The 25,112-nt window shown below is 43.0% G+C and overlaps 1 protein-coding gene across 3 annotated transcripts in view; it reads left to right on the top strand.

The window, feature by feature from the left end:
• FAM178B (family with sequence similarity 178 member B) overlaps nt 1-25,112 on the top strand; it is a 115,400-nt gene that overhangs the window by 5,501 nt on the left and 84,787 nt on the right. For all 3 annotated transcript variants that reach the window (XM_086701265.1, XM_086701264.1, XM_086701266.1), the window contains exons 2-5: nt 19,020-19,089; nt 19,291-19,730; nt 21,240-21,301; nt 23,175-23,282. In XM_086701265.1, coding sequence (XP_086557391.1) covers nt 19,020-19,089; nt 19,291-19,730; nt 21,240-21,301; nt 23,175-23,282 — 680 coding nt within the window. The remainder of the gene's footprint in view (nt 1-19,019; nt 19,090-19,290; nt 19,731-21,239; nt 21,302-23,174; nt 23,283-25,112) is intronic.

The following is a 25,112-nucleotide window of genomic DNA, read 5'->3' as shown; positions in this document are numbered from 1 at the left end:
ACGTGGACCTACATGGTTCAAGCTCATGTTGTTTAAAGGTCAACTGTGTGTATATATATATATGCCATATATCATGTATATAAATTCATCAAGTTGAATAGTTAAGATTTGTGTACCTTATCTAAGTTACACATCAGTGAAAACTAAAATGTGTCTTGTGAGGATTATAGATCCAAATGTGAATTGTAAAATAATAAAAATTCTAGAAGTTGGTATGAGAATATGTTCATGACTTTGGAATGGGGAAGATTTCTTTTAAAAAAAATTTTTATGTTTTATTTTTATATTAGAGAGAGACAGAGAGCAAGTAGGGGAGGGGCAGAGAGACAGAGACAGAATCTGAAGCAGGCTCCAGGCTCTGAGCTGTCAGCACAGAGCCCAATGTGGGGCTGGAACTCACAGACCATGAGATCATGACCTGAGCTGAAGTCAGATGCTTAACCGACTAAGCCACCCAGGTGCCCCAGAATGGGGAAGATTTCTTAAACAAGACACAGAACACACTGATCATAGAAGAAAGCATTGATAAATTAGGCTCCATTGAACTTTTGAATTTTTCTCTTTAAAGACACACCATTAAGAGAGTGAAAAGACAAGCCATAGAGTGGGTGAAAATATTTGCAACACGTAAAACCGACAGGGTTCATCTTGAGAATATATAAGAATGCCCATAGATCAAGAAATGTCAAAAAGGACAACCCAATAGAAATTGGGCAACAGGTGGCACAAAAACAGACACATAGACCAATGGAATAGAATAGAAAACCCAGAACTAGACCCACAAACGTATGGCCAACTCATCTTTGACAAAGCAGGAAAGAACATCCAATGGAAAAAAGACAGTCTCTTTAACAAATGGTGCTGGGAGAACTGGACAACAACATGCAGAAGGTTAAAACTAGACCACTTTCTCACACCATTCACAAAAATAAACTCAAAATGGATAAAGGACCTGAATGTGAGACAGGAAACCATCAAAACCCTAGAGGAGAAAGCAGGAAAAGACCTCTCTGACCTCAGCCGTAGCAATCTCTTACTCGACACATCCCCAAAGGCAAGGGAAATAAAAGCAAAAATGAATTACTGGGACCTTATGAAGATAAAAAGCTTCTGCACAGCAAAGGAAACAACCAACAAAACTAAAAGGCAACCAACGGAATGGGAAAAGATATTTGCAAATGACATATCGGACAAAGGGCTAGTATCCAAAATCTATAAAGAGCTCACCAAACTCCACACCCGAAAAACAAATAACCCAGTGAAGAAATGGGCAGAAAACATGAATAGACACTTCTCTAAAGAAGACATCCGGATGGCCAACAGGCACATGAAAAGATGTTCAACGTCACTCCTTATCAGGGAAATACAAATCAAAACCACACTCAGATATCACCTCACGCCAGTCAGAGTGGCCAAAATGAACAAATCAGGAGGCTATAGATGCTGGAGAGGATGTGGAGAAACGGGAACCCTCTTGCACTGTTGGTGGGAATGCAAACTGGTGCAACCGCTCTGGAAAGCAGTGTGGAGGTTCCTCAGAAAATTAAAAATAGACCTACCCTATGACCCAGCAATAGCACTGCTAGGAATTTACCCAAGGGATACAGGAGTACTGATGCATAGGGGCACTTGTACCCCAATGTTTATAGCAGCACTCTCAACAATAGCCAAATTATGGAAAGAGCCTAAATGTCCATCAACTGATGAATGGATAAAGAAATTGTGGTTTATATACACAATGGAGTACTACATGGCAATGAGAAAGAATGAAATATGGCCTTTTGTAGCAACGTGGATGGAACTGGAGAGTGTTATGCTAAGTGAAATAAGTCAGGCAGAGAAAGACAGATACCATATGTTTTCACTCATATGTGGATCCTGAGAAACTTAACAGAAACCCATGGAGGAGGGGAAGGAAAAAGGAAAAAAAAAAAAAAAAGAGGTTAGAGTGGGAGAGAGCCAAAGCATAAGAGACTCTTAAAAACTGAGAACAAACTGAGGGTTGATGGGGGGTGGGAGGGAGGGGTGGGGGGGTGATGGGTATTGAGGAGGGCACCTTTTGGGATGAGCACTGGGTGTTGTATGGAAACCAATTTGACAATAAATTTCATATATTGAAAAAAAAAAAAGAAATTGGGCAACAGGTACTTTATAAAAAAAAAAGATATCCAGGTGGAGAACACAACATGAAAAGTTGTTCAGTGTCATTAAGTAAGGAAAACACAAATTTATAATAAAAAATTCAATGAGGGGCACCTGGGTGGCTCAGTCTGTTGGGCGGCTGACTTGGGCTCAGGTCATGGTCTCACAGCTTATGAGTTCCAGCCCCACATTGGGCTCTGTGCTGACAGCTCAGAGCCTGGCGCCTGCTTCAGATTCTGTGTCTCTGTCTCTCTCTCTCCCTCCCCCACTTGCACTTTCTCTCTGTCAAAAATAAACACTAAAAAAATTTTCTTTTAATGTAGTGAGGGGGTCACTTGGGTGGCTCAGTTGGTTAAGCATCCGACTTCAGCTCAAGTCATCTCACAGCCCCGCGTCGAGCTCTGTGCTGACAGCTCAGAGCCTGGAGTTGCTTCGGATTCTGTGTTTCCCTCTCTCTCTGACCCTCCCCCGTTTATGCTCTGTCTCTGTCTCTGTTTCTGTCTCTCTCAAAAATAGATAATCATTAAAAAAAACAATTTTTTTAATGCAATAAGAAACCAGTAGGTGAGAAATACCTACTAGAATGGTAAACCTTTAAAAAACTGACAGTCTCAGGTGCTGACAAGGGTAGGATGAGGAGAACTGGCAAATGGCATATAGGAGGGTAAATTCATTCTACCACTTTCCAACTGACCTTGTCTACCATGAACGAACATACCTATTCCTGTGACCCATCAATTTGACACCTAGCCGCATTCCCAACAGAAATGTGTGTGATTAGGTGTGTGAGATTGTGTGTACAAAAGGCAAGTAAAACAATGTTTATGGAAGCATTATTCATAATTGTCAAAAACTAAAAACAATGAAGATGTCTATCAACAGAAGAGTTAACCCTGTATTCATACAGTTGAATACTATACAACAACGAAGATGAACATTCATAGACGTAACATTGAACTAAAGAAGACGACAAAGAATCCATACTGTGTGATTCCACTTATGCATTATTGAAAAAACAGACAAATCTGTGGTGTTAAGTTTTATTTTGGGGGCAGAGGGTGGGCGTACTGACTGGGAGTGAGCATAAAGGACTCTGGGGTGCTGGTATGTGCCATCTTTTTTACTTTGGTAATGGTTACCTAGGTGTGTTCACTTTGTGAAAATTCATCTAGCTGTATTCTTACCCTGGTACACTTTTCTGTCATACATTGTACTTTAAAGTTGATTAATTTGATTTGCAGCTAATGTAGTGATGTTTGATATATTGCATGGCATTATGGATTGAATTGTGTCTCCCCCTCAAATTCATGTGTTGAAGCCCTAACTCACAATATGATGGTATTTAGAGATGGGGCCTGTGGGAGATAATTAAGTTAGATGAGGTCGTGAGGGTGGGACGGCATGATGGGATTAGTATCCTTTATTTATTTATTTTTTAATGTTTATTTTTGAAACAGAGAGATCGTGAGTTGGGGGGGGGGGGGCAGAGAGAGAGGGAAACACAGAATCTGAAGCAGGTTCCAGGCTCTGAGCTGTCAGCACAGAGCCCGACACGGGGCTTGAACTCACAAACCATGAGATTGTGACCTGAGCCAAAGTTGGACGCTTAACCAACTGAGCCACTCAGGCACCCCGGATTAGTATCCTTATAAGAAGAGGAAGGGGCGCCAGGGTGGCTCAGTTGGTTAAGCGTCCTTATGTCAGTTAAGCATCCTAAGTCCTAAGTGTCTGACTCTTGATTCCAGCTCAGGTCATGATCTCACAGTTCATGGGATCCAACCCTGTGTCAGGCTCTGTGCTGATAGCATGGAGGCCGCTTGGGATTCTGTCTCTCCCTCTCTGCCCCTCCCCTGCTTATGAGCACACACACACTCCCTCTCTCAAAATAAATAAAACATTAAAAAAAAAAAAGAGGAAGAGACCAATGCACACATTCTGTGTCTTTCCCACGAGCGCATCAAGGAGAGGTCATGTGAGCACACAGCAGAGAATAGTCTCTCCTGTGAGCCACGAGAAAAGCCCTCAGAAAGAAACCTATCTTGCCAGCACCTTGATCTTGGATTTGTAGCCTCAAGAACTATGAAAAATAATGGGCGCCTGGGTGGCTCAGTCAGTTAAGCGTCCAACTTCAGCTCAGGTCATGATCTCACAGTTGGTGGGTTCGAGCCCACATCGGGCTCTGTGCTGATAGCTCAGAGCCTGGAGCCTGCTTCAGATTCTGTGTCTCCCTCTCTCTCTGCCCCTCCCCTGCTCACACTCTGTCTCTCTCTCTCAAAAATAAATAAACATTAAAAAAAATAAAAAGAACTATGAGAAATCTGTTTTTTAAGCCACCCAGCCCATGGTATAGGCATGTTGTGTTTTATTGCACTTTATTATACTTCACAGATAATGCTTGTTTTTTGTGTTTTGTTTTGTTTTTACAAAGTAAAGGTTTGTGGCAACCTGCAGTTCTCGTCTATTGGGGCCATTTTTCCAAAAGCATTTGCTCATTTACGCCTCTGTGTCACATTTAGGTAATTCTCATAATATTTTAAACTTTTTCATGATTATTATATTTGTTACGGTTGTCAGTGATCTTATATGTTCTGTTGTATATGTGGGTGCCATGAACCTCACCCACATAAGACCGCAAGCTTAAACAATAAATGTTGTGCATGTTCTGACTGTTCCACCAACCAGTCATTCCCCCGTCTGTCTCCCTCTCTCTCCTCAGGCCTCCCTATTCCCTGAGACACAGCAATATTGAAGTTAAGTCAGTTGATAACCTTATAATGGCCTCTAAGTGTTCAAGTGAAAGGAATAGTCACACATCCCTGACTTTAAATCAAAAGCTAGAAATGATTAATCTTATTAAGCAAGGCATGTCAAAAGCCAAGATAGACCAAAAGCTTCAAACAGCCAAGTCATGAATGTGAAGGAAAAGTTCTTGAAGGATATGAAAAGTGCTACTCCAGTGAACACATGAATGATAAGAAAGTGAAACAGCCTTATCACTGATTTGGAGAAAGTTAGAGTGGTCTGGATACAAGATCAGACCATCCCACAACATTCCCTTAGACCAAAGTCTAATCCAGAGCAAGGCCCTAACTCTCTTCAAGTCCATGAAGCTGCAGAAGAAAAGTCTGAAGCCAGCAGGGGTGGTTCATGAGGTTAAAGGAAAGAAGCCGTCTCCATAACATCAAAGTGCAAGCAGCAAGGTGAAACAGCAAGTTATCCAGAAGATCCAGCTAAGATCATTAATGAAAGTGGCTACACTAAACAAGAAGTTTTCAGTGTAGACAAAACAGCCTTCTATTGGAAGAAGATGCTCTCGAGGACTTCATAGCTAGAGAAGAGAAGTTAATGCCTGGCTTCAAAGCTTCAAAAGACAGGCTGACTCTCTTGTAAGAGACTAATGCAGCTAGTGGTTTTAAGTTGAAGCCAGTGCTCACTTACCAGTCCAAAAATCCTAAGACCCTTAAGAATTATGCTAAATCTACTCTGCCTGTTTACAGTATGGTTTACTGAATATTTTAAGCCCATTGTTGACACCTGCTGCTCAGAAAGATTCCTTTCAAAATATTACTGCTTATTGACAGTGTACCTCGTCACCCAAGAGCTCTGATGGAGATGTACAACAAGATTAGTGTTTTCTTATCTAATACCACATCCATTCTGCAGTCTTGGGTCAAGGAGTAATTTAGACTTTCAAGTCTTACTATGTAAGAAATATTTGTAAGGCTATCATTGCTATAGAGAGTGATGCCTCTGGTGGATTTGGGCAAAGTAAATTGCAAACCTTCTGGAAGTGATTCATTCTAGATGCCATAAGAACAGTCATGATTCATAGGAAGAGGTTAAAGTATCATAACTCTTTAAAATAGTCTGGAAGAAGTTGATTCCAACCCTCACAGATGAGTTTAAGGGGTTCAGGACTTCAGTGGAGGAATTAACTGCAGATGTCGTACAAATAGCAAGAGAACCAGAATTAGAAGTGGAGCTTGAAGGGTGACAAATTGCTGCCAATCTTAAAAACTTGAAAGGATGAGGGCTGTCTGGGGGTTCAGTCGGTCAAGCATCTGACTTTTGATTTTGGCTCAGGTCATGATTTCACAGTCATGAGATCAAGCCCTGCATCGAGCTCTACTCTGGGTATGGAGGCTCCTTAAGCTTCTCTCTCTCCATCCCTCTCTGCCCCACTCCCCTGCTCTCTCATTCTCTCAAAAAAAAAAAAAAAAAAAAAAAAAAAAGAAAGAAAAGGAAAAAAAGAAAAAAAGAAAAGAAAGAAAAAGAAAAAAAAATAAAACTTAAAAGGATGAGAAGTGCTTTCTTACTGAAGAGCAAGGAAAGTAGTTTCTTGAGATAGAATCTACTCCTGGTGAAGATGATGTGAAGATTTTTGAACTGACAACAAAGGACTTAAGACTATTACATGAATTTAATATCAGCTAAGCAGTGGTAGGGTTTGAGATGACTGACTCCAATTTTGTAAGAAGTTCTGTGAATAAGATGCTATCAAACAGCATCACATGCTGCAGAGAAATAGTCCGTGAAAGGAAGGGTCAGCTGATGCGGCCAACTTCATTGTTGTCTTATTTATAAAAATGGCCACAGCCACCCCAGCCTTCAGCAGCCACCACCCTGATCAGTCAGCAGCCAGCAACATTAAGGCAAGACCTCGCCCCCCCCCCCCAGCAAAACAATGGACTTGCTGAAAGCTCAGATGATAGTTACCAGTTTTTAGCAGTAAATTATTTTTTAACCAAAGTATGGACATTGTTTTTTTCAGACACAATGCTGTTGCACATTTAATAGACTACAGTACAGTGCAAATAACCTTTATATGCCTTGGGAAACCAAAAAACCCATTGGACTCACTTTATTGCCATATTCACTGTATTGCAGTGGTCTGGAATGGAACCTGCAATATCTCTTTGTATGCCCATATTTTGTTATAGAAGCCCAGGCCAACTAAAGCACATATAAATGTGCAGTAGCATCAACTACCTCATTTTCTGAGAATCCAGCCTGCACTGGCCCTGGGCTGGTCACTGGGATATGGAGACAAGACTTCATCTGTGCACCTCAGTGACTCAAGAGAACTAAGTCATCAGTGTGGTAAAAATACATGAAGTGTTGTGCGGGTGAAGAGGAGGGGCTGAGACATGGTACGTTTCCTCAGGCAGCAATGACACATTTACTCCTCTTTTATACTTTAAAGCGCCCCTCCGTCTTGGGTGCTCCATCTGGAGCAGTGACCTACTGAACTTTCAAAAACCAGAGTGTGCTGCTTTTCATGATCTTGAGGAACAGCCAAAACTGGAATAGCAAAAACTGTCAACTCTGAAGTGGAACAAAGGCTGGTGTTGTGTATCCACACTTAGTGGGCTCTGCATTGTTAGGAGGACATAGAAAGCACTTGTGCTCAGAAAAGAAACCAATTGAAAAGCAGAAAATATCCTTCCCTCCCACCGTCCCAGTTGCGCGCAGTTTTTGCCGCATAGACTTGGTCTCAATGCATCAGCAGTTTCTGATTCTTTTTATATTTTACCATCTCTGTGGACTTCTGAACACTGAAACATTTACTTGGGGCAGGGCAGTTTTCTTGTCTTTAGCAACTGTTCCAGACTCAACTTGGTATACTCTCAGTTCCCCAAGTAAAAGGGTTTTTAAAGAACAGCCCTAACCCCCCAACCCTGTATTCTCAAAAGGCATAATCACTTGCATAGAATATTACTGGGAGATTTTAGTGATACTTTTTATTCTTTGTTTCTTTCTTTTCTTTCTTGCTTCTTTGGTAGCATCTATAATGAGAAGGGCTTTTAGCATGTTTTCCAGCTTCCCGATGTCTCACTCCTTTGTCCTCTTGGAAGGTTAGCAGCAACAGCAGCGTGGACCTTCAGTTTTACTTTACTTGTACTTTCTTTAAAAGAAAAAAAAAAAGGTTTTGCAAATAAACTTAAAAAGGTGAGGGGCGCCTGGGTGGCTTAGTCGGTTGGGCATCCAACTCTTGATTTTGGCTCAGGTAATGATCCCACAGTCATGGGATCAAGCCTGGCATCAGGCTCCATGCTGAATATGGAGCCTGCTTGAGAGTCTCTCTCTCCTCCCTGCCCCTCTCCCCCACTTGTGTGCTGGCTTGCTTTCTCTGTCAAATATCAATCAATCAATTATTAAAAATAAAAATTAAAAACAAGTAAAAAACTAGTTTATTGAGATGTAACTCACATACCATACAAGTCATCCATGTTCTGAAATCAATTTTAGAACATTTTCAGCACCCCAGACATAAACCTTGCATCCCTTACCTGTCACCCCCCAACTTCCCTTCTGTCTCCCAGCCCTAATCTGCTTTATAACACTCTGGATTTGCCTGTTCTGGACACTTCATACAAATGGAACCACACAGGATGTGGTTTTATAAGTCAGTCTTCTTTCATTTTATGTATTATGTTCAAGGTCCATGCATGTTGTAGCATGAGTCAGTACTTCATTTTTATAGCTGAATAATACTCCATTATATGGATATACCACATTTTGTTTGTCCTTTCAACAACTGATGGCCATTGGGTTGTTTCCACTTTTTAGCTATCGTGAAAAATATTGCTGGATTATTATTAATGGAGAAGATTTTGTGTGGACATATGTATTGATTTCTCTCTCATTTATACCTAGAAATGGAATGTCTGGGCCATATGGAACCTCTGTGTTTAACCATTTGGGGAACTGCCAGGCTATTTCCCAAAGCCCTTTTCCTTGTATGATCAGTAAGCAAGGAAATATTTTATTGTTCTTTTAACTTTTATAGAATTTTACAAACTTTGCTACTGACCACCTTTGCCATTTGTCTGTTAAAATGCTTCCATAAAAAAAGCAGGAGGTATGATCACTGTGCTTACACCTCCTTCTCTGTGCATATTTCTCATCCTCTGCAAGGTCTTAATCTCCTCAGGTCCTTAGGAACATAGACATTGGTTATTTATGGACCAAACAGCTTTTCAGATACTTCTGGTTATAAGGGCAAATTCTTTTGCTGGTCTTTACCTGAGATCCCACTTACATATTAAACCGTTGAGAGTTTGGCTAGAATGTCACAAGTTTTGGTTGCTTGAGCTAATGATGTCTCGTTGATCATGCTCATGTCATGGCCGTGTTGGCAGCAAAGTGGTGCCAAATCAGGAACATTTGAAAGCTCTTGGACTTTCAGTATCACCCTTTCTGATACAAACAAAGGATTTTTAATGTTTGCAGAGGCCTCCACCACCTTCTATGGAGCTCAGGGCTGTTGGTGCCAAATACACTGTTATTGGCTAAATTGACCCCCTAAAATTCATAGGTTGAAGTCTTAACTACCTCAGAATGTGGCTGTATTTGGAGATAAGGCCTTTAAGCAGATAATTAAGGCTAAATGAAGTCATTGGGGGTGGACCCTAATCCAATAGGACTGGTATCCTTATGAGGAGAGATGGTTAGGACACAGACCAGAAACCATGTGGCAACACAGAAGATGGCCAGGCACAAACCGAGGAGAGTGGTTCAGAAGAAATCAACCCTACCAACACCTTGATCTTGGACTTTGAGCCTCCAGAGAGCCTTTATTTTGTGAGAAAATAAGTGTCTGTGGTTTAAGCCCCCCAACCTGTGGTATTTGTTATGGCAGCCCAAGCTAGTTCATGCACCCTGATGCTTCTTTGCCCTGACACCCTGCCTGCCCTCCTGTTCTGTGGGTCTTATGGACAAACTGCCCCCCTGTCCAAGACTATATCTTCTGCTTGGGTCATGCATCCTTCTGGCTCTCTTTACCCTGGGCCCCTCTCTGGTCCTTTTTGTTTCCCCAAGCCCAAAGGTGCCTCCTAGGTACAAAACATATCCTGGCCCAAGAATCACCCCAGAGGGAGAGCATATACCATCAGGACTCCTAAGAGCCTTGGCCACACCCGACCACACTCCTTTGCAAGGGGAAGTTCAGTGATTCCTTGGCAGGAGCACCTTAGGAAGCCTCATGGAACTGGGAAGGCCAACAAGGGACACTTTATAACACAAAGATGGCTTTGGTCATCCCAAGAGCATTTTCATTCATTTAACAGAATTTGCATCTTGTGCATCCCTCCAGATGGTTTCTAATGTGGAAATAATTTTATATGTTGAAAAGTTGGTCTCAACTTCCACTTTTGCTAAGTGGAAGCTGGGGATAAGTTAGGTTTATCAAGCTGTAATTTCATTACAGTAAAATTCACTCTCTATAGATGTGCAGTTCAGTGAGCTCTGACAAATGTATTTAGTTTGAGTAACAACTACCATGATTAAGATAAAGGATATTTTCATCATCTTCTGAAGAGTCCTGGTACACCTTTGTCCAGCAGTGGCTTCTGAGCAGAGGAAGTTACACAATTGAGTTGATGCCCTAGGTCTAAGAAGGTTGAATCAGAAGCGATGTTCAGGAAGGACTGGAAGGAAAAGAGGGTGTAGAAGGAAAAGAAACTGGTTGTTTTTGAAGGCAGAAAAAAAAAAAACAAAAAATTCCACTGGTGAACGGAAGGATGGGCGGTCATGGGCAACACCTCTCTAAAGGTCCAAAGGAGGGCAAGGTGTCAGAACCAGGGCAGAGGATAATTCTTAGTATCTTCCTTTTCTTACTGGGCCCCTACAAACATCTGATGCTGCCTTTCAGTACTTAGGCACAAATTTAGAATAGTTCATTATTTAACAATTGTGCAAAAATTGCACCCATAAATCCTTAATGTGGTTATTTCATGTATAAGTACTTTTTTTTAATTCCAGGATTTCTACCAAGTTATGCTGTCCTCTACTTATTTCACGTAATTTCACGTGTATTTCCCCACCCCACCCCCGAATAATTTGTATATTTATTTGTCCTTTCTTGTGGTAAGATATGCATAGCATAAAACTTGCAATTTTAATCATTTTGAAATTCTGGGGCATTTAGTAAATTCACAGTGTTGTGCAATCATTGGCACTGTTGAGTTCCAGAGTGTTTTTCCATCATCCAAAAAGGAGACCTTGTACCCATTGAGCAGTCACGCCCCATTTCTCTGCCCTTCCCCCTTCCACCCCAGCACCCAGCACCTGGAAACCACTAATCTACTTTCTGTCTCTATGGATTTGCCTATTCTGGCATTTCATGTAAAGAGAATCGTCCATACAATAGGAGACCTTTGTGTCTGGCTTCTTTCACTAAGCATAATGATTATGATGTTTATCCATTGTTATAGCATATAACAGTGCTTCATTCCTTTATGTGACTCAATAATCCATTGTATGGCTGTCCTATATTTTGTTTATCCACTCAGTAGTTGATGGACATTTGTACTGTTTCCACCTTTCGCCTGTGTGAGTAGTGCCACTGTGAACATTCATGTGCAAGGATTTGTCTCAGTACCTGTTGTCATTTCTACCTTGAGTAGAATTACTGGGTCAAATGGTAATTCTATGTCTAACTTACTGGGTAACTACTAGACTCTTTTCCACAAGGGCTGCACCATTTTACATTCACACATGCAGTGGATGAGGGTTCCAGTTTCTCCAGTCCTCACCAACACTAGTTATTGATTGAATCGTTGGTTGGTTGGCTGCCATCCTACTGGGTGTGAAGTGGTGTCTCATTATGTTTTTGATTTGCACTTCCCTAATAAAGTGGTTAATGACATTGAACATCTTTTCATGTGCTTTTTGGCCATTTGTATAGATTCTTCTGAAAATGCCTATTCAAATCTTTTCCTTACTTTTTAACTGGACTTTTTGTCTTTTTATTGTTGTAAGAGTTCTTCATATGTTCTGGATACTAAACCCTTATCAGACTTATATGATTTGCAAATATTTTGTCCCACTCTGTAGGTTGTCTTTTCATTTTCTTAGTAGTAGCCTTTGAAGGGAAAATTTCTAACTTCTGATGAAATCCAATATATCTTGTTGTTGTTGTTGTTGTTGCTGTTGCTGCTGCTGCTGCCTGTGTTGTTGGTATCATATCTAGGAAACCATGTTGGCCAACCTGGAGTCATAAAGATTTACCCCTGCCTTTTCTTCTCAGAGTTGTATAGTTTTAATACTTATATTTAGATTTTCCATTTATTTTGAGTTAATTGTTGTGTGGTATCTGGTGAGATAGGGTCTGGTGTCATTCCTTTGCATATGGATGTCCAGTTGTTTTAGCACCATTTGTTGAAGAGAGTCTAAAACCTTTAAAAGATCTTGCATCTTTGTTGAAAATCAATTGATCATAGATGTTTATATTTATTTCTGGAGTCTCAGTTCTAGTCCATTGATATATATGTCTACCCTTTTGCTGGTACCACACTGTTTTGATTACTGTGCCTTTTGAGGTTTTTTGTTTATTTCAAGTTTTTATTTAAATTCCAGTTAGTTAACATATAGTGTAATATTAGTTTCAGGAGTAGAATTTAGTGATTCATCACTTATGTACAACACCCACTGCTCATCCCAGAAAGTGCCCTCCATAGTACCAATCACCCATGCAGCCCAACCCCGACCCACCTCCTCTCCAGCAACCCTCAGTTTGTTCTCTACAGTTAAGAGTCTCTTTTATGGTTTGCCTGTCTCTCCCACCACCCTTTGTAGTAAGTTTAGAAATCAGAAAATTTGAGTCTTCCAACTTTGTTTTTCTTTTTCAAAATTTCTTCAAGGTCCCATGTGTTTTTATATGCATTTTAGAATTGCTTTTTCCATTTCTGCCCCAAAAGGCCTTTGGGGTTTTGATAGGGATGCATTGATTCTGTAGACCACTTCAAGGAGTTTACCATCTTAAATGCACAATGCAAGATGTGCATTTCCAGTCCACAAATGCAAGATGTCTTTATATTAAGGTATGTCTTCTTTAATTTTTTTCAACAATGTTCTGTCATTTTCAGAGTTTAAATTTTCCTAAATTTATTCCTAAGTATATTATTTGTCCATTTCACCTAGGTACCTAATTTGTGCAATTGTTCATAGTATTCTCCCTTTTAATCATTTTTATTTCTGAGGTTGATAGTAATGTCTTTCATTTCTGATTTTAGTAATATGAGTTTTTCTCTTTTTTTTTTTTTTTTTTTTTTTTTTTTTTGGTCAGTCTTGTTTGGTTTGTCAATTTTGTTGGTCTTTCCAAAGAACCAGCTTTTGCCTTTGTTGATTATCTCTATTGTTGTTTTTTTTTGTTCTCTACTTTTGCTTCCCCACCAATCTTCATTGTTTCCTGCCTTCTGCAAGCCTTGAGTTTAGTTTGCTTTTCTTTTTCTAGTTCCTTACAGTATAAAGTTAGGTTACCGATTTAACAACTTCTTTTTTTTAAATAATGTTTATTTATTTTTGAGAGAGAAAAAGACAGAGCATGAGTGGGTAAGAGCCAGAGAGAGAGGGAGACACAGAATCCAAAGCAGGTTCTGGGTTCTGAGCTCTGAACTGTCAGCACAGACCCCAACCTAGGGCTTGAACTCATGAACTGTGAGATCGTGACCTGATCCAAAGTCGGGTGCTCAACCAACTGAGCCACCCAGGCGTCCCTTAACAGTCTTCTTTTTTAATGCAGGTGTTTACAGCTATACATTTTCCTGGGAGTACTGCTTTCACTGCATCCCATACATTTTGGTATGTTGTGTTTGTTTTCACTTACCTCTAAGTAGTTTTTAATCTCTCATATGATTTCTTCTTGGATCCATTGGTTATTTAAGTGTTGTTTTATTTCTACATATTTGTGAAATTCCCACTTTTGTTTTTTACGTCTAGTTTCTATTGTGATCAGGAAAGATGCTTTATAGGATTTCAGTCTTTTTAAATTTATTGAGACTTGTTTTGTGGCCTAACATGATCAATGCTGAAGAAAATTCCATGTGTACTTGCAACGAATGTGTATTCTGCTATTGCAGAGTGAAGAGTTCTGTAGATGTCTGTTATTTCTACTTGGTTCATGGTGTTGTTCAAGTCCTATATTTTCTTTTGATCTTCTATCTAGTTACATTATTGAAAAGAGGATATTGAATCCTTCAGCTGTCATTTTGTAACTATTTCTCCCTTCAGCTTTGCCAATTTGCTTCCATATTTTGGAGCTCTGTTTTTAGTTGCATGTATGTTTATAATTGTTATGTCTTTTCTTTTTAATGTTTATTTTTGAGAGAGCACATGAGAGTCAGGTGGGCAGAGAGAGGTGGGGGACAGAAGATCCAAAGTCAGCTCTGCACTGACAGCAGCAAGCCCGACATGGGGCTCAAACTCCCAAACTGTGAGATCATGACCTGAGTCATGGATGCTTAACTGACTGAGCTGCCCAGGCACCCCTTATTGTTATGTCTTCTTGATGAATGACCCTTACATCAATATATAAAGGCTTTCTTTGTCTCAGTAATTTTTGACTTAAAGTCTATTTTGTCTGGTTAATACCAGACAAATACTAATGTATAGCTACTTCAGCTGTCTTTGGGTCTCTATTTGCATGGGGTATCTCTTCCTTTCACCTTCAACCTATGTTGTTATAGTGAGTCTTTAGCAGATAGCATATAGTTGGATGTTTTTTAAATTTATTTTGGTAATATCTGCCTTTTGATTTGAGAGCTCACTCCATTTACAATTAAGCTAGTTATTGATATGAAAGGATTTCTGCCATTATGCTATTTTGTTTCCTGTGTACCTTACATCTTTTTTGTTCCTCAGTTCCTCCATTACTGCCTTCTTTTATGTTTAATTGGCTGTTTTGTAGTGTACCATTTTGGCTCTTTGCTCATTTCTGTTTCCAATTATTTTATTAGTGGCTACCTTGGAAAGTATAATTTATATCTTAAATTTGTAACAAACTAGTTTGAATTAATACCAGTTTAGCTTCAGGAGCTCCTGGGTGGCCTAGTCAGTTAAGCGTCCAACTCTTGATCTTGGCTCAGGTCATGATCTCACAGTTTGTGAGTTCGAGCCTTACATCAGGCTCTGTGCTGACAGCACAGCGCCTGCTGGGATTCTGTCTCTCCTTCTCTCTGCCCCTTCCCCACTTACTCTCTCTCTCTCTCTCTCAAAATAAATAAATAAACTTTAAAAAAATTACCAGGGGCGCCTGGGTGGCGCAGTCGGTTAAGCGTCCGACTTCAGCCAGGTCACGATCTCACGGTCCGTGAGTTCGAGCCCCGCGTCGGGCTCTGGGCTGATGGCTCAGAGCCTGGAGCCTGTTTCTGATTCTGTGTCTCCCTCTCTCTCTGCCCCTCCCCCATTCATGCTCTGTCTCTCTCTGTCCCAAAAAATAAATAAACGTTGAAAAAAAAAAAAAAATTTAAAAAAAAAAAAAAAAAAATTACCAATTTAGCTTCAATATATACAAAAACTCTGCTCCTATACAATTCCATCCCTCCCCTTTATGTTTTTATTGTAACAATTTACATCTTTGAACCATTGTGTGTTGATTAACATAGATGTGTAATTGTGGTTTTATGCATTTGTCTTTTAAATCAATACAGAAAGGAGAAGAATTACAAACCAAAAATACAGTAATACTTGCATTTTTACTTACCTATAAATATCACATAGTTCACAGTCTAGTTCAGATTAATACCAACTTAATTTCAATAAGATACAAAACTTTACAACTATATAGCTCTATTCCCACCCCCTCCTTTGTGCTGTTATTGTCATGTAAATTATATCTTTAGACATTGTTTTCCCATAAAGACAGATTTGTAATTATTGCTTTATGCAGTTGTATTTTAAATAAGATAGGAGAAAAAGAGTTACAAATAAAAACTACATTTATATTGTCTTTTATGTATACCCATGTTCTTATCTTTATCACTGTTCTTTTTTTTTCATGTGGATTCAAGTTACTCTCTAATATCCTTCCTTTCACTTTACCCCGATGGATATACTTTAGTATTTCTGATAGAACAAATTTGTTAGAAAGAAATTTTCTCAGTTTTTGTTTATCTGGGAATATCTTCATTTCTCCTTTTTTGAAGGATAGTTTTGTGGGAGACAGCATTCTTGGTCCATAGTCATTTCTGTCTTTACTTTGGATATTTCATCTCACTGTCTGCTGATCTCCATGGTTTTTGATAAGAAATCACCTGTTAATCTTATTAAGACTCCCTTGTAGGTGATGAAGCATTGTCTCTTCCTGCTTTTTAGATTCTCTCCCTGGTGTTTAAAAGTTTCATTATGACGTATCTAGGTGTAGATCTCTTTGAATTTATCCTACTTGGAATTTGTTGAGCTTCTTGGAAGTGCGATATTCTTTCTGTCCCCCTCTACCCCACCCCACCCCACCCCTGCCATCTCTGTCTCTACTCCTTGGACTCCTATTATGCATCTATTGATATAATTAATGGTGTCCCACTGGTCTCCGAGGCCCTGTTCATCTTATTCTTTTTTTCATTTTGTTCCTCAGAACTGATCATCTCAATTGACCCAAATAAAAGTTCACTGATTCTTCTGCTAGCTCACATCTGGTGTTGAAGCCTTCTACTTAGTTTTTCATTTCAATTTTTATAGTTTTCGACTCCAGAACATCTGTCTACTTCCTTTTTATAGTTTCTTTATCTTTATTCATATTCTCTATTTGGTGAGACCTTATTTTCCCCTGGTTTCTTTAGTTCTTTGTCATCGTTTCCTTCAGTTCTTAGAGCATATTTGGCAGTTGATTTAAAGTTTTTGTCTAGTAAGTCCAGTGCCTGGGCTTTCTTAGGGACAGTTTCTTTCCTTTCTTTTTTCTGTCTTTGAATGGGCCATACTTTGTTATTTCTTTGTATTCCTTGTAATTTTTGTTGAAAATTATCCACTTTGACTATTATAATGCAGTAACTATGTAAATAGGATTACCCCCCACCTGAATTTGCTGTTGCTGGTTGCTGTGAGTTGTAGTTGCTTGTTTAGTGATTTTTCTAAGCTATTTTTGTAAAGACATTATTATTTTGTTGTGTGTAGTCACTAAAGTCCCAGTTCCTTTAACTTGGTGGTTAACTGGTAAGTTGTTAGAAAGTCCCTTAAATGCTGCTGCCGCCACCACCACAATAAAACTCTTCTGGTCTTTAGAGATTGGTTCTGTGTTGGAGTACTCCTTCAAAGCTTAGGCAGACCTTATGCAACTCTGCCTAAGCCTTCACTTTCTGCTTATGTGGAGCCTAATGATCAGCCAGAGGTAAAAACTTATGGTCTTCTCAGGTCTTTCCTAAGCACACGTTAACCCTGGGCAATCATGTGGCCTTCTGGACTCTCGGGTTTACGTGGGAGCTTTTTAAAACTTTTACTCCAACATGTATCTCCTTCGTCAGCCTCTTCCTTTTCAGACTTTGCAGACTGTCTGCTGCTTGCCCTACCTGTTATCCCTTGCCCCAGGTGGTTGTGGTGGTCCCCTTGTTTTTAAATACTTTCAACAAGTACCGCCTCGGAGGCCACTCCAGCCCTGAGAAAGTTCCAAGTGGGATAAAACAAAGGTAAGACCCAGAGTTGATGAGTTGATCCCCTGGGGGAGCCGGGAGCCACCAGGGGACAGGCTAAAACACACCACCACAATTCTTTGAGAATAAAGCTTATCTTGCCCCTGTGGCACCAGCAAGCCACACCGGGAACCCAGCCTCCACAACTGCCTCTTAGCTGGGGGTGGGGGATGTTAGGCGGGTAAGTTCAAAAGCCCAAACATAATTTTACTGAAATTTAGCAGCTTCTTTCTTCATTAAGCCTTCATTACCTGGTTATTATCAGTTTCTTATTAGATTCCAGAGTTCTGTAAGTATTGGTTCTGACAGATTTTGTCCACTTAATTATTGCTTTCGTGGAGGAACAAGTTTCTGGGGTTCCCTTCTCCCAGGTGTGAACATTTTTGTAGTTATTTTTTTTTTAATGTTTATTCATTAATTTTGAGAGAGAGAGAGAGAGAGAGTGGGGAAGGGACAAAGGGAGAGAGGGAGAGAGAGAATCTAAGCAGGCTCTCCGCTGTCAGCACAGAGCCCCATGCGGAGCTCCATCTCATGAATGGTGAGATCATGACCTGAGCCGAAATCAAGAATCAGACGCTTAACCAACTGAGCCACCCAGGCGCATCTTGCAGTTATTTTATTGTTGATCAATTGCTCTCTAAAAAGAATAAATGATTTTACAGTATTAACAGCAATATATTTCTTCATAGCCTTGTCAACATTTGTTATTATGAATTTTTAATTTTTTATGATTTCATTGTCACTGAAGAATACTTCAGAGTCATATTGATTTGAGTGTCTTCCACTGTTGTTGAGTTTGAATCCTGGTTGAGTTAGTGTTTGTGTTTTTTGTAAATGGTTGTTTCGTTTGGTTGTTAGCTCATTCAGATATTCGCCTTTCATCTGCATTTCAGTTGATCTGATCCTGAATCTGATATGATGAGAGGTGTCTGTGTGTGTGAGGCATGGCCCATCTTAGCTGAGGATGGGCAGCTCCTAACACTGGAGGGGGCTTGTTGTACCACCTCTGGGTATCTTTAACTCATTCATTCAACAGAAACGCACCAAGCCCTACTGTGTGCCAGGTCTGTGCTGGTTCTGGGAAAATGGCGGGGACTAAATAGCCCTGCTCTGTCCCTTGGGAGCAAACAACCTTTATGGGGGTGACACCAAACAAGCAAGACGTGCAGAGTGTCTTCTCAGTACACAACTTTCCTGTGGACTTATGCTAGTTTTGATTTTATGCAGGTTTTAAAAAAATGTTGATGTCCTTACACTTGCCTATCACATCCTTGAAATGAGAGGTCACATGGAGCCCCTTTCACCTCAGCAACTTGATCTTCATGGTGCACAAGCTTGGTCCTTGGGGTAGAACTGGAGGGGGATTTCCCTCCTGGGCACCAGTGGGCCCTGCCCTCCTCTCTAGGGAATCTAGGACTTCAGAGCATTTAGCTTTCTTCTGGAGGCTCACCTCACCTGACAAGCCGTTCTTTCTAGGACAGAACGTCCAGCAGTTTGCAGATGGCCAGGACCCAGAAGACTCTGCTAGCCCTTCCTCAGAGAGAAGGTAGGCACTCTTACCTGTACAGGTAGAGCCATTCTGAGGCCTAGGGCCACAAGGAAGTGGACAACCCACGGTTGAGGTGTTCCCCTTGCATCCTGCCCACAGCAATCTTGAGTTGTCCCCTCTCCTCACCCAGCATGGCACGGTGGCTGGGATGGTGGTGGGCAGGTGGTGGAATACCATAATACTCTGTCCCTTCCACAGGGGTCCAGGCAGCCGCTGTGGCACCCACCCTGTTGCCTAACCTGAAGAGCAGCTGCTTCGACCATGCTCTGCACCAGGGGCTCCTCCACCCCACCCGGCGGCGCTGCAGTCCCATCTCAGCTCCAACTCCCAAATTGTCAAAGAAGCGCAAAGTGCATGCAGCCGGGGACATGTTCCCCACTGATTGGAGCCCACCACCCATAGAGTTCCTGAACCTGAGAGCACCACAGGCCAGCAGGGGTGCCCCAGCACAGAGGTGGCTAGGCCCAGGGGGCCCTCAGGGCCTGAGGACATGGGCTCCCCAGCTGCCTGAGGAGTTAGGCCAGGAGCCCCAGGACTTGGACCCCCAGGGGAGACTGACCTCACTGGAGGAGCTGTTCGGGAACATGGCAGGCCCAAGCCAGAAGGCTACAGCTCCAGTGGTGGACACCCACACCTTGGTAAGCCAATAGCCACCCCTTGGCCTCCTCTCCTTGCCACCTCTCCTCAGTCACCTCCAGACCACCCCCTTTTTGGCCATTCTCCCTTGGCCATATCCCAACTGCCCTTTGTCGGCCACCTGCCCCTAACCATCCCTCCTCAACTGCATACCCCCAACCTCTCCCCATCTATGAACCCTTGTGGCTAGGATGCATCTCTCCCCTTATATCTGCTACTAGTCCCTGCTAACAGATGGCTTGGGGTGGTGCCAAATTTGATCCCACTTCTGTGTGGGAGCCTTCAAGGCTTTTGAGGCTAAGGTTGGGGTTATCCACCTGGGCAAAAGAGGGACCTCGGTGCCTGGGTCTAGGCTAGGCCAGGCACAAAGACTTGGGCTAACTCTAGTCAGTGGATTGACATGCCTAAATGGAAACTGTAGTGATGAGCTTTAAGCTAGGTGAGAATATATAGCTGTTTATAGGTAGACTGTGGGGACACGGATCCAGGAAGTTTATTCTGAGAATAGGACTTAATTATTGTAATAGCCCAAGATTGTCAGTAATCTAAATGCCCACCACTAGGGAATTAATATATTATGTTCTAGTCCTACATTAGAAAGGTTTGTGGTGTTTTATTTATTTATTTATTTTTAACGTTCATTTATTTTTTTTTGAGACAGAGAGAGACAGAGCATGAACGGGGGAGGGTCAGAGAGAGAGGGAGGCACAGAATCCGAAACAGGCTCCAGGCTCTGAGCTGTCGGCACAGAGCCCAATGGAGGGCTCAAACTCACAGACCGTGAGATCATGACCTGAGCCTAAGTCGGACGCTCAACCGACTGAGCCACCAGGGGCCCCGAAATGTTTTTTTTTTTTAACTTATCTCTTTAGTATTGATATGGAATGCCCTCAAGACATACTATTAATTAGGCAAACCATAAGAGACTCTTAAATACAGAGAACAAACTGAGGGTTGCTGGAGGGGAGGTGGATGGAGGGATGGGCCAAATGGGTGATGGGCATTAAGGAAGGCAGTTGGTGGGATGAGCACTGGGTGTTATATGTTAAGTGATGAATCACTGGGTTCTACTTGTGACACCAATGCTACACTGTATGTTAACTTGAATTTAAATAATTTAAAAAATGAAAGACATCCTACTCATTGAACAGAGCAAAGTATAAAATAGGGTTCATAGTTTGCTGCCATTTGTGTTACGGGTGGTGGCAGAAGGGAGTCTATAATGTACTAGTGTTTGCTTGTCTGTGGATAAAATGTCTCTGAAAGCACACCAAGGAGCAAACACCTGTGGTCACCTGTGGGGAGGGACCTGGCTGGCTGGGGATGCAGGTGAGGCAAGACATCTTACTATATGCCTTTATACCTCTTGATTTTTTAATCATTTGAATGGGTTGCCTATTCAGAAAAATAAAATAAATAAAGGGCTTAATTTAGATTAACTTTTATTCTTTTTCCCCTTCTATCTGTCTGTCTTTCTGTTTGTCTCCCATTCTCACCTCCTGTTTCTCTAGTTCACCTCTGGAGCCTCGGAGAGCTATGCCAATAGCTTAGATTACTTACTACAGGAGAAGTGGTAAGCGTGGAAAAGGGTCCATCTTGGGATGTTCATTCTATGGGGTTGGCAGCAATTGGGGGGGGGGGGTTGTCCTCTAAGACTCCCAGCAAACTTGCCTCAGGATCAAGCAGCCTGCTGCACTCCTACACGGCGTGTCTCCTGGAGCGTCCTGTGTGCTCTGATCAATAGTGAGCACGTGGTATGGCAGCCGAGTTGCAGGGGGGCATCTTGAAGGCAGAGAGCCCCAGACCTCTGCCACATCCAGAGCCCTTGTTCAGGGTTACTGTGGGTGGGATGCAAGGAGAATCCCTTGCTCTCTTCTGCCCAATTCATGCCCGTGTGGCAGCCTCTCAGCTCCCACTCAAGTGTTCTGTGGGCGAGAAGGGGAAAAGGCAGGAGCTTTGACGGAGATGTATAGCCTAACTATTGCCACGATGGTGATGCAGGCAAGTAAAGCTCATCGAGGCACCTGGCACTGGGAGGTTCTCACTCGGCTAGGTCCTGTGCCAGGTGCCAGATAGGTGGAACTGATTGTACAGGAGCCTCTCACCTGCAGATCTAACTGAATGATTCCACTATCTCCCATGCTAGAAAGTTGCTGTGGAGGGGCCTGGAATACTGACACCTGATTTAACCTGGGGGTCAGAAGAGGCTCCCCACAGGTATCCTTATCTCTGAACTTTGGAGGATAAGAAGATTTGGGGGGCAGCATGGGTGACCACACATGTGAAGGTGGGTACGGCAGATAATTCTGGTGGCTGACTAGAACTGGAATTCTCAGCACTGCAGAGTAGGGGTTGGTGGTCCACATGGCAGGAGGTACAGCCAAGATGTGAACCAGGGCTGGGTCACGAGAAGCCTCATGAACACAAGGTTGAGTTGGGAGAATTTTAAGGAGATAGTGATGTGATTCCTGCTGTGTTTCAGAGATCGCTCAGGCTACATTATGGAGAATGGATGGGAAGGGTGAGAGAGGAAGGAGGGTGAACAGTGATTGGGTGGGGTCTCGGGAGGAAGGTGGTAGGGCTGTGATGAATCTGCTGACCTGGGTGGCTGGGGCTCTGGGACCTGTGTGGAAGGGAATTCAGACCCAGACGTGTGGCTTCAGAGGATCCTGGGCACATTCAGCTGGAAATCATCCAGTTGTGGCTGGCTAGGAGGATCTGAACTCCAGACAGCGCCCTGGGCTGGAGATGAAATCTTTAGGAACTGAGGACCTTTGGGGAAAGCCAGGGCGAGCACCTGGAGGGGGAGGACAAGGGCTGGGGAGGCTTCCTGGTTGTTGTGGAAGCAAGGATCCAGAAGGCCGAAGGATGCACTTGTACCTGCTTGGGAGTTTAGTGTGGTTAGGGCAGGAGGGAGGTGAGGGAGTCAGGTATCTAGCAAGATAATGGTAGGCATGCAGGCTGTGGTGGGAACAGACCTCTGGGGCTAGAGGCCACAGGGTAGGGAGAGGAAGGGAATGAGCAGGACCTGGAGAACTGCCCCTGGGGCTGGAGAGGCAGGCCATGTGTCAGGGGCTCTGGGAGCCATGAACCTGGGACCTCTCCAGGTCAGTGTGGCCCGACCCCAGGAAGAGGAGAAGGAGCTAGGCACAGGCCTCGATGTGTTAAAAAGTGGGCAAATCCAAAACAAGGCACACAAACAAAGGCATGTTTGAAGCTGTGTGGTGAAAACTTTCCTTGAGGCCTGTCTGCTCTTATCTGCTTATTCAGAGAGAGCGCAATGGATGCAACGTGATGCCTCTCCCCTGCCCCGTCCAAATCTAACATTGAAGGCCTTTATGCAGGAGTTCAGGGCCGTGGCCCCCATTCCTAGGCCTAACCCAGTATCAGGGTTGGATGACTGGGGACAGCGCTGACCTCTGTTGTCGGCTCTCATCTCTCTGCAGGGAACAGGCCCTGGAGCAGGAGCGAGAGAAGCTGCTTCTGCATGATTGTCCTGACCTCTACTCCCTGGATCTGGCTGAAGATGAGGCGCCTCTCACACCTGAGCACAGGTGGGGGGTAGTGGGCACAGGAAGGGGCAAGGGCCCATCCACTCTGGGGGGGGCGGGGGCAGTCCCTGCATCCACCTCTCAAGGCAGAGGATTGTCAACTGGCTCTCGGTTTTAGACAGTTTACCAGCAATTTGTGTACATTTATGAGTTATCAAGCTGCCTCCTTTTCTTAAACCTACATTTTAAAAAACCCCAAAAAACGCCTATATTCATTCATTGGTTACAGAAATATTTGATTACCTACTGTGTGTCAGCGTCCAGTGGGGGCCTTTGAGGACATGAGTTATAAAAACACAGCCTGCTCTGCCCCGGTTGTCTGCTCAGATTTATAGAACCAGATCTCTTGGGAAAATAACTGCACAAAACTACAGTCTAAGAGAAAACTGTCTTTCAAGGGGAGAATATGGCCATATGACATTTTTCGTCTTCCCCTGTCTGGAGAAAAGAAGATGGCTTTTGTCAGTGCTGTCATGTGGGCAAGGGTCTCCTGGCCATGATTTAACTGGGCCATTGGCTGGGGGTGGGCTGGTGTTACCTGAACCAGTGTGTCTCAGAGATGCTGAGGGACCACAGTTGAATCCATCTTCAGGGTACCCTGTTAGCCACCCGTCTATCCACCTGTCCAGCCAGCCAGCCAGCCAGAAAGCATCTACTAATGCCAACTTTGTGCCAGGCTCTTCTACAGACCCTTGGGATTCAGCAAAAACAAAACCAGACAGAAATCTCTGCCCTCCTGAGTGAAGATAGGTGACGAGTGCTCAGGAGAAAGGAGAGAGAGGTGGTATAAGGAGTGTGGAAGGCCTGAGGTTGTGCTTGAGGGTCAGGGAAGGCCTCGGTGAGCAGCTGGCTGGCTTCTGGCAGAGCCCTAAGAAGGAGGGGTGAAGCAGCTCTGGGGGCCCTGCAGGGGGAACTTACCTGCAGCCTTGGAGGGGAGGGCAGGGGAGAGGAGGTCAGGGAGAATAAGGGTGGGCTTGGCATCTGAGCTTTTCCCCTGTGTGAGCCTGCTGCCACTGCTCCAAGCAGGATCCTCTACCTCTGTGTCAAGAATAGACTGGGGAACATGGGGGTGGGGTGTGGCGAGGGCAGAAGAAGAAAGACAGGCAAATGAGCCATGGCAGTAATCTTGAGAAGTGAGGGTGGCTGGGAGTGAGGGTGGGGGGGTTAAGGAGTAGGCAAATTCTGGATATATTCTTAGGGTGGAACTGAGAGGATTTGTTGGTGAACTGGATGGGGAGGGTATGGGAGAAAGAGGGGAGCTGAAAGGGACCCCTAGGATTGGGCCTGACCAACTGGAAGTTTGGAGTTGTCTAACTTGGGGAAGACTAAGTGACGAAGGCTGGGGTGGGGCAGTTGTGGGATCAGGAGTTCGTTTGGGGGATCCCAGAGGTGAGACCAGGGAGACAGCTTGAATACCCTCATCTGGAGAGGCAAGCTTGGGAGGCACCATGTGTAGGTGATGTTTAAAGCCACAAATTGGATGAGATCACCTGGGGAGCGAGTGTATAGAGAGAAGAACAGGGGCCCAAGGGCACAATGTAGAGGTCATGGATAAACACAATTGTCTAAGTTGGGACTCATGGATTTGTTCCCAGATGTCCTACTCAATGGATAGATAGCCTTGGAATGAAACGTTTTGAACCTCTTTAAAAATCTCTATAGCAAGAATTAACTATTCTTGCTCTTCACCTTTCTAGTGAAGGATTCTGGAAGTCGTGGCTTGGATGTTTTGAAATTCCCCACAGAAGGGAGTTATCTGGGGAACTGGCTTAAGCCAGGTGTTCCAGGCTTTGAAATTGCTGATGATTTTCTGGGCACATGACATTTTCAAGT

Source organism: Puma concolor, chromosome A3 (assembly GCF_028749965.1).
Source record: "Puma concolor isolate L17-30 chromosome A3, mPumCon1.1.hap2, whole genome shotgun sequence".
NCBI lineage: Eukaryota > Metazoa > Chordata > Mammalia > Carnivora > Felidae > Puma > Puma concolor.
Note: the sequence above shows the minus strand (reverse complement) of the source record. Positions and strands in the feature narration are given on the sequence as shown.